The 12,471-nt window shown below is 38.0% G+C and overlaps 1 protein-coding gene across 1 annotated transcript in view; it reads left to right on the forward strand.

The window, feature by feature from the left end:
* LOC111868514 (cullin-4A) overlaps positions 1-10,984 on the forward strand; it is a 33,309-nt gene extending 22,325 nt beyond the window's left edge. The window contains exons 9-13 of the mRNA XM_023859207.2: positions 1,140-1,367; positions 4,679-4,786; positions 5,486-5,656; positions 7,405-7,557; positions 9,433-10,984. Of these exons, the coding sequence (XP_023714975.1) occupies positions 1,140-1,367; positions 4,679-4,786; positions 5,486-5,656; positions 7,405-7,557; positions 9,433-9,528 (756 nt within the window). The 3' untranslated portion in view covers positions 9,529-10,984. The remainder of the gene's footprint in view (positions 1-1,139; positions 1,368-4,678; positions 4,787-5,485; positions 5,657-7,404; positions 7,558-9,432) is intronic.
* The last annotated feature ends 1,487 nt before the right edge of the window (positions 10,985-12,471 follow it).

Below are 12,471 nucleotides of genomic sequence, written 5' to 3' on the forward strand. Positions count from 1 at the left end.
CCGAGATACAGGGCTCCCATATTATAAGGTAAGGTTATAAAACCACAATTTAAGATCATTTTAGTGAAAGTTTCATGTTCCTATCTCATAGAATTTAAGAACAATGATGAATAAATAATTTTCGAGCAAAATTTAAATGGCCGGCTGAATATATTACCGCAGGAGCCGCGGCCGCGGAATTTAAATGACCACGTCAAAGGGTTAAAAGATGCCACTGAATAAAATGACGCTTAACAGTTCGGGATGAGTTTTTTATCCAGTGGCACAAATCCATACGCTGTGCATGGTCGCCTGGTTCCAGATGTTCCATTTGATCATGGTAAGGATAACTCTTCATAATGTAAAGTTNTCTACGAGTGGACAGACGCGGACTTCTCTGAACCATCTCAGGAATGTTCTCTCGTATGTCTATCATTTGTACATCCTCCCTTTCAGAGTGCACAGAAACACTCGGAAGAGAACCAGTATCATGCAATGTCTGGTGAATTCGCGTAAATACACTTCGAGATGGAATCCTTCGATCGGGAAAACGCCTTTGGTATTCTTCAACAGCAGCATGTGCATTGCCACCGCAAAATCCACACACAAAATGCATATCACAATATTCCACGTGTGAAAACACAAGAGGCATTTCAGCAACTCATCACACAACTAATCACGACCCCGCCGCAACGTACTCTGTAGGTAGCACATGAGCTTACGGCTAGTGTGAATCACGACACTCAAGGACAAACAGATAACGAGGTCTCAGCTGACAGGTATAGTGCGTGGGCCCGCCAGAAGACCACACTTTTCTCGGGCCATTATCTCCATAACCGTTGAACTTTGGACATAGGTGTTTTGGGTTATATCGGCATACTTTAACATAAGGAACACCCTCCCGAAGTTTGGTCCATTCCTCCTGGGACAACCTGTATACATGAAATAAACCATAATTGGAGTATTTACCTGCAACATGTTTTAGTGATGGTGATGAGGTTTCAGGAAACCCCTGGGTAATCTTTACTTGTTTGCATTAGGTTCCATATGAATAGACTGTGTTGGATAGAAACCACTTCTTGGAAATAATTTTATATATGAAACTGGACATCTGTTTTTTGGCCTTGTTGTGTTTAATCACAGATTTTATTATGTTTTAGCACATGGGCAACTTGCGCTATCCACAGTTATCAAATATTGACTTGACAGTCAACATCCTGACAATGGGGTACTGGCCTACCTACCCTGTATTAGAGGTAACCCTTCCTATGGAAATGGTTCAGTATCAGACTATCTTCAATAAATTCTACCTAGGCAAACACAGTGGACGCAAACTTCAGTGGCAGCCAACACTGGGACACTGTGTGCTGAAAGCTACCTTTGTGCAGGTAAACATTTGCGTGAAATTCTGACTGGGATACATACATGTAGATTGAATGTTATATGCACTTGTTTGCACTTTGGAGTGGAAGGTCTTCTCTAGTTGGAGTACACATTGTTTTCAGTTTTTCATCCTTGTTTGGTTTTGATGGTTGTTTGTAACAGGTGCACATCTAGTGTTTATATAACTAAGCAGTAGGACAGATACTTCACTGTGTAAACTGTTGGTGACAAAGCATGTAAACTTTGCAGTTGTACTACAGTGATGCTTAAATTATTATTTCTTGTGTTGAAAAGTGTTTCAGATCAAAATTACAGATTGTATATTTTGCAACACTGACTTTGTTTCCATGATGAGTATTTCTTAGTGGAACTTATGGAAAAGAACATCTTAAAGGGGAAAACTTTTATAAGGAAAACATAAAACTGTGCTCATTTTTGTATATTGATACAAAGCAATTGTTTATAATATTTCAGTTATAAAGAAAACAAATGTGTAGTATGGGGGCATGCAGTAGCAAAGTTGGTTGAGGCACTATGCTGCAAGCCAGAAGGTCATGGGTTGAAGCCCTGACAAGGTGGATTTTTTTTTCCAGTTTACCTAATCCTTCCCCCCTCGCTATGGCCCTGGGGTTGACTCAGCCTCTAAGAGAAATGATTACCAGGAATCTTCCTGGGGGGTCAAGGGTGACCGGCACGTGAGTCTGACGACCTTACTGCCATCTGTGAGCCAATTGTCTAGAGAAAAGGGTGGGGGCCTCGATGTCTCACAACCCTGTGGACCTTCATGGCCTGTTAAAGGGATAGATTTATTATGATTAGATTATTATGACAGCTATTTTTTACTTTAGTGGTAAAGAAGAATTAATAGAAAACAAGTCATAATGGACCACCTACAAATTGTGTAAGAGTAACATAAACATCTGAACACATGTCATTTGGATTTGCTTCCACACTTTATATACCATCAAGTTTTGCTTACAAGGTCAGTGTTTTCCTTTTCATTGGAACCACTGTCATATTTTTGTTACATTAGTGTACACTACATTACAAGTAATAGCAACAATTTCTTGCTCTTATTAAACTTAAAAAAGCACACGTACACATATGACACCAAGCTCACTGGTCAATGAAACAAGAATGTTGAAAATTGAATGAGCAAAAGTAGGTGTTGAGTGATGCACTTTATGTAGTAAAAGATGAATAATGAAAACTGTGGAACCAGACAGGAACAGTCATTTGGGTGGGTACAAGATACGAAGTGGTTCACAATCAGTTATCATCTTTGGTACAGTTTGATTATCAAGAAATGAATAATGGTTGTAAAGCCTTTTAAACATACAGTGCGTTCAGTTAAGGAGGAAACTTCGCAACACCGCTGACCCAGCCCAACATTCCTCACAGATTGCTGCTGTAACTGCCGATAACAGAATGAGTCATTAGCGCTGATAAACACGCGCACTCTTGCTAGCGTACAGTGGATGTAATGTGTCTCTGCGACTATTCCCTCACATCAGTTTCTGTACATGCACACATTCTAAGAGTACTATAAAAAGATAACACAAACTTATTGTGCTTTATAACAGGTGCTGAAAGTGACACCCTTCTGCTTGAAGACATGCCTTGCATCGCATAAATAAATTATACGACACTTTCTGAAATTGGTCCATGGTAATTGAATGAATTACGCATGTTATTTCATTCCGCAGAGCTTCAGTACTTCGAGGATTATTCTTATAGACTTCTCTTTAGGTTTCCCCAAGATAAGAATTGAAAAACTGAGATCTCGGAGGCCATAGTCCCCTGCTAATTATTGTCTTCAAACACTTCCCATATTGCGTCCATGGTTACATTAGCCTTATGTGCTGTAGTGTTGTCTTTCTGAAAATATCCATATTGTCTTTCTTCAGCAGTCAGCTGATTGAAGAACGGATTTAGTATATCATTAACATAGCGGTTAGAGTTCACGGTTTCGTGGAAAAATAAGTGGCCAGTGAGTTACCGCAGACTTACAACATGCCACACCCCCACCTTTTTACTATGTAATGGCACTTGCTGATAGTGTATTTTCATTGCTCCATATTCTTACATTTTGTGCACTGACATGGCCACTAACGTGAAACCACGCTTCATCAGTCATGAACAGAAGCTGTGGATCCACAATTCCGTTGTACACATTTTGCAGCAGCCAGTTGCAAAAACGAATTCTTGCTGCATAATCTGGTTGTTTCAGCTCATGCACAAATGTTATTGTATACGGGCAAAATTTGATTAATTTTGTGGCTGTGAAAGCAGATCCTAGCGAAACACCAGTTTCCTGTCCTAAGCATCTTAACGATTATTGAGGATTGATCTGTAGTCGTGCCTCAATATCCCAAACTTTTTCTGCAGTCAGCACAATCCTCTTCAATTGCTTCTTTATGTCACACACTGAACCTGTGGCCTGCCACTTTTTCACAAGCTTGGTTACACATGACTTTGTGGGAACTGGTGAATCAGGAAATTTACAATGAAACTTACTGATACATTTTCTGTAAGTTTTTTTCATATAAAAGTTTTGACAATAAATACACGCTGTTCAATAGTGAACTTCATTTCAGCATAAATGTCAACCACCTATCAACATCTCTAACACAGACTGACTAATAATTGACTTAACTGCAGTGACAAGATCATGCCACCCGACGGCACGCGTTTATCAGTGCTAATGACTCATTTTGCTGTCAGCAGTTACGGTAGAAATTTATGAGGAACATTGGGCCGTGTCAGTGGTGTTGCGAAGTTTCCTGCTTAACTGAATGCACTGTACTATGATCAGACTTGCACACAGTATTCTATTCATCAGTATTATTTTAAATGTGTTTGATGGGAAACTTTCTGAAAAGTGTGTTACAAAATTAACTAAAAAAGCAGGAAAATGTTGTGTAGGAGAATTTATACATGGGAAAATTTACATTATTTTTTACGAATGTCTAGGCAGGACTTCAAAAACCAAACTTAATATCCAGGCAACACTGTACCAGATTCTTGGACAATGAGAAATTTTTGAGAGAGTTCATGAAATTAATATAATGTAGAGAATATTGTGCACAAATATGTACCAAAATTAAATTTTTCTCACTAATTGAGATTGAGATCAAGTCTGTCATGGATGTAAGGTCTCTGTTATGTATTCATTTCATGTCAGATAATAAGCGTTCCATGTTTGGGCACAATTGAGATTGCTGGAATGTAGTTCATTGTATTCAGCTGAATGAGGCTGTCTTTATTCAGTTTCAGATGCTTTATTCACCATTTTGTTGTTATTCTTCTGTTGCAGGGCAAGAAGGAGCTCATGGTGTCCTTGTTTCAAGCCTTGGTTCTGCTACTTTTCAACAGTTCTGATGAACTGTCATTAGAAGAGCTAAGGACTTTCACAAATATAGAGGTATTGCTAACCAGCTGTTCATTAGGTTGTTTTATGTTGTATATTGGAATGACTGCCAGTGTTATCCACTAATAGTGATGTACTTTGACAAATGTAGGAACTTAATTTTTGAATTAATGGGAGAACTTCAAGAACACCATCAACAGCCTCTACAAATCTCTGCAAGTCAGCTGATAGTGTCCCATTACTTCCCTACATGCACATGCAGGATTAATCAAAAATTAATCAAGGAAATGTATTTTCAACTGACAGCTGGGAATGACTGATGATAATGGATTCAAGGTCTCAAACTTTTACATATGAAACAAGAAGGGAGAGTTTACTCTGATTTAGAGGACAGAATTTTTTGTGTGTTTTTGTACAGTTGTTGGTTTTGATATTCATGTGTTGCTAACAGCAGTACAGATACCACATTGTATAGAGGCATCAACTGTTTATCCTTGTACTACGTGAAATATGTGTAATATCGTGTTAAATTTACATAATATCAAAATTGTTACAAGTAAAAGTTGTGGGTCTTAAGAACATCCATATTGTGTGTTGTGTAACATTTTATTTTTAATTCCTGGAGGGAATCAGTGGAGGTTTAGTGTGGAAAGAGACCACTAGGAAGACCTAAACATGGGTGGGAGGTTAGTACTTTTCTTAGGCACCACTGTCAGAACCTCAAATCCAACAAAATTATAACCATTTTTCCAGGATGGTGAACTACGTAGAACTTTACAGTCTCTAGCCTGCGGTAAAGCACGGGTATTGCAGAAGACCCCAAGAGGTCGTGATGTTGAGGACATGGACAAATTTCAGTTCAACAAGGACTTCGCTAATAAATTGTTCCGCATCAAAATTAATCAGATACAGATGAAGGAAACGGTAAGTCTAATGGTCACCACCTAATATCTGACCAGCTGACTGATGGTGATAATAGTCATGCCACTTAAAGTCACCTTACACCTATCTCTAATATATTTATTACCAAGTGGAACAGTGACAACTTGCCTGAATTATATTGAATGCTGTGTTCCTTAAATATTGTCATGTGTATGTGAGTGACTACAGATGGGATTTGGATTGGTGAATGGATTTACTGACCACTTATACACATCACTCAGAATTACAAGTAATTACAGTGCTATCACTAATCTCCAAACTTCACAAATCACCACAGCACCCACCACCCTTTTTGCTAGCCTGCTGTGTCTTGATCAGCCATTCCCTGGTCCACTTAAAAAATTGTACATTTTTTCCTCCAAGTAAAATTGCTTACACACTCTTTTTTAACTTTCATTCTGGAATACTGAAAAATTGCTTGGAATGTTTTGCACAAGTCATATGGGGAAATGGTGAGGATTGACAGTATTTTCATTGTACAGGATATTTTTATCCATTATATGTATACAGTGGCCGTCTTGTAGTGCACTCAACTTCACCTGTCACTTCACAACGTGTGTCGGCAACATAGTCCCATCATCAGGTGTCCCAATTACGTCAATCTATTGCATTGCCTGCCCTCACATGTCTTCAAAACACCATTTAAAAAGTCCGTATTTGTCAACTATGATAAATAAGATAAATTATCTTAAGTTTTAGCGAGTGTAAATTTATCATAGTTGAGAAATACGGACTTTTTAAATGGTGTTGTGAAGACATGTGAGGGCAGGCAATGCAATAGATTGACGTAATTGGGACACCTGATGATGGGACTATGTTGCCGACACACGTTGTGAAGTGACAGGTGAAGTTGAGTGCACTACAAGACGGCCACTGTATACATATAATGGATAAAAATATCCTGTACAATGAAAATACTGTCAATCCTCACCATTTCCCCATATGACTTGTGCAAAACATTCCAAGCAATTTTTCAGTATTCCAGAATGAAAGTTAAAAAAGAGTGTGTAAGCAATTTTACTTGGAGGAAAAAATGTACAATTTTTTAAGTGGACCAGGGAATGGCTGATCAAGACACAGCAGGCTAGCAAAAAGGGTGGTGGGTGCTGTGGTGATTTGTGAAGTTTGGAGATTAGTGATAGCACTGTAATTACTTGTAATTCTGAGTGATGTGTATAAGTGGTCAGTAAATCCATTCACCAATCCAAATCCCATCTGTAGTCACTCACATACACATGACAATATTTAAGGAACACAGCATTCAATATAATTCAGGCAAGTTGTCACTGTTCCACTTGGTAATAAATATATTAGAGATAGGTGTAAGGTGACTTTAAGTGGCATGACTATTATCACCATCAGTCAGCTGGTCAGATATTAGGTGGTGACCATTAGACTTACCGTTTCCTTCATCTGTATCTGATTAATTTTGATGCGGAACAATTTATTAGCGAAGTCCTTGTTGAACTGAAATTTGTCCANTAACGTAATATAATGGATGAAAATCAGTGCAACAGGATGCTAAAATATAACATTAACAGGTTATTTTGTTAGTCTGGCATTCATTGTACAGAAATGTGAATGTACAGGTTGTGTGAGTACAGCATCATGACTTCTACACACTGAGGACGACAACATGATGGTACAAAACAGCAGAATACTATGTCAGTAATTGTGTAGTCAAACATGCAGTACAGGTTTGAATGGAAATATGGTTATATTTTCTGCAGACAGAGGAGCAGAAGGCAACAGAGGAACGAGTGTTCCAGGACAGGCAGTACCAGATAGATGCAGCTATTGTACGCATCATGAAGATGAGGAAAACTCTGAGTCATAACCTACTTATAAGTGAACTCTACAACCAGCTGAAGTTCCCTGTCAAGGTATGTGATTGCCACAAACTGATATCTTTATTGTGCAGGCAGTATTGTTCTGAAGATGAAGTGACATACCTAGCCTTACTTGAAATTTTGTTACTTCAAGAGTATTGTTTGCTGTTTGCCTTAGATAGGTGAAATTAGCATATGCGTAATGAAATGAAGAGGAAAAATTTAGGAACTGTTCGTCTTTTCTTTAGCCATTTTTTCATAAATTTTCCAAAAGCAGTAGTGATTAAGATATATACAAGGTATGGCTAGTGTGTTCCAAGAATGACCTTAAAAACATCTTGCCAATTAATTGCTGTTGTCCCCTTCAGAGAAGTTCCCCTTTGCAGCTACACACAAAGCCATTCTTTTGTCACACTTGGAATAATTTCTGGAATTCATCACCTGACATTGCTTTTAGTGTGTGTGTGTGATGTAGATTTTTACCTCCTCCAGTCACCTTAAATTAATCCCTTTCTCTTAGAAGATGCAATTTTTAGCCTCACTTCTCCCCTCTGATGTTGTAGAACTCCAAGGCAAATTTCCTGATGTTTGTCCTTGGGAAACAAGTTCTGAGTGCACAGCACCTATTTTGGTAGAAAATATGAGAATGGCCTCATATTTTGACTTGCTCATCATTGCTTCTTTCAGTCTGGGAGAATTTGGAACCTTTCAGTGTGCGCTCTGCCTTTTGGTCTCAGGGTAATACCGAAATATCCATATTTTGCCCTGTGATATTATCAAGAAAGTTAGGTTCAGTTTGAATTTTGTACCCCAAGGTCAATCTCACCTCAGACATAGGTCCTTGGTTTTTGGCACCATCTTAACGCAAACTTTTTCAAGGCTTATGTTTAACATTTGTTGAACACACACTGTATCCATCCTCAGTTGTTCTTATCATTCTGATAGTCATTCTTCAATTGATACAAACAATATGCTGCACTTTTACAGCATTTTCATGGGGTTTTTTGCAGTTTTCAGATGGCCTGATCAGGAGTTGTCATGGATTCAGAAAATCATGTGTGCCATTTAAAAGCTTGCCACTTCAGCATCGCAGACTCGTATGAACTTGTAACTTTTTTCCTTGCTTTTGGTGGCTGGTTTCTTCAATTTTGGTATTAATTTGAGACTGATCTGTTCAGAAAAATAATCAGATGTATTTTAATTTAATACTGAGAGACATAATAAGTGCACAAGAATGCATGACTGCTCAGACAGTGAGGCAAGATGGCAGTAGCGCTGTGGGCCATTTCTGGAATTTTCCAGCCCCCCCCCCACATGCACACAGGTATCTAGAAACCTGTGCCTATGGACTCCACCACACAGTTCATTGAGGAAGACTGAGACTGAAATGTCCCATGCTAAAATTTGGCTGATGCTTAATTTTTGCAGAAAATGCAATTAAAGTTGTGATTCCTTGTTGAAAATGTACCTTGATAGTTCTGTTTGAACCTAAACATATTTTTTGTGCAGAACATGAAAAGTTGAGTGCATAATTGCAACACAGTATTTTTTTTGTGCTTCCCCTTATTGTCGCTATGCAGCAGCTTGGTAAAAAACATTACCATGACAATGCATGTGCAGTAGAAGAATTGTTGGACATGTCATTTTCTATGCAGTCTGTGTCATATCAAGGGAAATAGGCAGTTCTTCCTAGAACCTCTTGTTTAATGTGTGATCATACTTCTCTATAGGTGCTCTCATTCATTAATGATTTCAGTCAGTAGAAAACACAAAATTCATACAGACAGGAAGAATCATTTCATTTGCTTTGTGTGATTGTGAGATATGTTGTGTTACTCTGCAGAAGTATAAATTGAAGTGCTGTAAATATTTTGGCCTGAAGTGAATTTCCCAGAACGTGTCTTGTTTGTAACATGTATTTCTTTTCAGCCTGCTGACTTGAAGAAACGCATTGAGTCACTGATCGATCGGGACTACATGGAAAGGGATAAAGACAACCCTAACCAGTATAATTATGTTGCGTAAGGCAACAGTGCAGTGTTATGTGACTGAAAAGTGTAAAAAGAAAATAAAACTACTCTTAAAATATGTCAGTGAGTGAAGATGAATGAGAATTCTTTTCTATTTGTACCTACACTGTGAGACTGTGCAAGAGAAAGCAGACATTATAAAGAGAGAAAAGAGCTCATCACTTGTCATGTAAATATGAGAGTGTTATGTTTCACAAGTCATTTCAGCAAATGGTCTGTATTTTGGGCAGGATGGTAGTGCCTTTCTTCTGCTACTTTTTTTGATTGTTCCCAGAAGTTTTCACAGTTCTAGCATACCACAATAACAGATATTGTCAGTCTAAAATTAGTATTTTTTGTGAGCACACATTCAGACCCATCCGAGCTACAGCTTTGTGACCCAGTTGACTAAGGGCTCTTCCCTTGGGGAACTAAAACATATGTTAACCACTTTCTTCCATGAAGTCAATGTCTAGACTGTGGAATCTTACATTCATGCCTCCTATACTCGCACCATACAACATACCTTTCATTTTTAACTTGTATATTTGAGAAACTATAGGAGTACATACTATTGGTAACTGGATGTTATGAGCCAGCCATCTACCTACTGTGACAAACTGTAGGAAGACATGCTAAACCTTACAGCACAAGGAAGTATCAAACTGCAGGCACTGAGCAGAGAAAGTTACAACCATAAATCTTTGTTGCACAGACTAATGCAGTGTTACAGCATCAGTTTCTCCAGAGCAAAATAAATACTCGTGAAACAAAGTTTTTGTGCTTATATATGTATTATGTATTTTTAGTTTTGGGCCACTTCAAAATTTTGCAAGATATAGATACTATTCAGTGCACTTTTCTGTATTAATTCTGATTGAAAATGTAGGGAACATGAAATCGATTAAATTGTAACAATATTTTATGTATTATTTACACAAGACAGTCGCATCATTTTGTACATATGCATCTGAGGATATGTTTGTCTATTACCTTCATGCATTAGAGCTTTGACTGTTTGCCTTTGTATAGTGAGGCTTCTGGACAATATTTCAGGAGAAAATTTTGTGTCCCAAAATGTAATTAGGGTGTCTTGAATTTGATTATTTAAAGATAAAACTGCTGTTTGTATCTTTATATTATGCATTTTAGAGGATGTCCAGTGTGAATGAGTCTTGAAGGATGAGGCCTAAAAGTCGTTTTTCTAATGCATAACCTATACACTGACTATGAAGTTGCTAAAATTTGCACTTACTTGTTTTATGATTGCAGTAAGCAGTGGTTGTTGAGGTGAGTGTTGAAAGTTACACCGAAATGGCTTGTGTTACAAGACTGCGTGGAAATTGTATAGAAAAGGACAAAAGGAATATTTCTAACATTGAAGTGTGCAAAATTTGTTTGTTATGCTGCAATATTTATCTCAAACCTTACTCCCAGTTGTCATTAAAAGACCAAAACTGATTTTCATTTCATCAGGTATGAACATTTTTCTTCTAGAGTTCCTCTTACCATACCACAGCAACTACCCCTAATGGTGCACCACTGTCCTTCAGTTAATACAACCTTTGTCTTCTGTCCATAAAGTTCCAAGACTGAGTCTGTAAAAAATACAAAATTCAACTTATGAACTAATGGTTCCTGTCACCTTCAAAGTAGTCCCCTCTCCAGTCAAAACACCACTGCCAGTGTTTCAGCAAGTCCTGGAAGCAGCTGGTGAATGCTTCTTTCAGAATGGCTGCAAGCTCCATTGTCACAGCCGCTTGAATGGCCTCTATATTCTCATGTCATAGTCCTTTTAGCGTTTTTTTCAGTCATGGAAACAAAAAAATCACGTGGAGAGAGGTAAGGGGAGTACAGAGGATGCTGAAGCATAGTAAAGTTGTTTGGCGAGAAATCTGTTGACACTCAGAGCTGTGTGTGGTCTCACATTGTCATGCAACAAAGTCCACTGTCCACATGTCCATAGGCATATACAAATACACATATGCCTCAGTACAGAGATCTAAAATTCCTGCTTAACAGTTTGCCCTTGTGGATATGTGTAAAGGACACGTGAACAAATGATAAGTCCATCTTATGAAACATGGGAAGTGGGATAAAAAGATGTTTCACTCCCAGGGCTTGCCTTGGTTTTTTAAGATGTTTCATTTTTCATGACAGACCATTTTCATAAATCCTTGTTTAAATCATCACCTGAGGTACTGATCATTAAATTAAAAAGAATACATGAATTACACAATAAATATGGAGCACTGTGTATGTGCTCTGTTGGAACACGTATCTCCGCCCTTTTTGTATGCGGTTTGTTTTTCCCATGGAAGGACTGTGATATTACTGGGCAATTCAGCATTTCTGTCTTGTGACATGAGTACCATTTTACCCCATGTTGCTTGTTGTTTTTCATAGTTGCCCTGAAATTTCTGCAAACAATGGAATTGTTGATATTTCCATAAAATAGAACATGTTTACTTTGTCCTGGATTTTATATTTGCATTTGTTCCCGATCTTGTGTGTTCATTGTTGTAACCCTGGTCAGGATTAAGATGCTGAGTCAAGTATGCAAAATACTAGAAATGGTTAATTCTGTAACGATTTTGGATTGTGCTGCATATCAGCCATTATTTTGAAATGTTGTTGAGAAACCTGGAATTCAAAGGAGAAATGTGTTTCTACAGTTTAACTTGCAGCATACTTTCATAACAAAATTATCAGTGGCTTAGCTTCAGAAATGACTGAAGCTCTATCAAAATGTAATGTTTTTGGTACAACAATGAAACTGCTCTTTCAATCTGTTACATAGCTATAAGTCTCAAAACATGATAGAACCTTAGACATCTTAGTTCAGTTATAGAACTACTTGGTAAATGGTCCTCTCTGTGGAATTAACACTGAAGGGTTTGACATCTTATACCAAAGTCCACACTGTACACGATCCCGAGCCAATTCCATCCACCTGCCA

This window comes from Cryptotermes secundus, unplaced genomic scaffold (genome assembly GCF_002891405.2).
Source record: "Cryptotermes secundus unplaced genomic scaffold, Csec_1.0 scaffold206, whole genome shotgun sequence".
In the NCBI taxonomy this organism is placed as follows: domain Eukaryota; kingdom Metazoa; phylum Arthropoda; class Insecta; order Blattodea; family Kalotermitidae; genus Cryptotermes; species Cryptotermes secundus.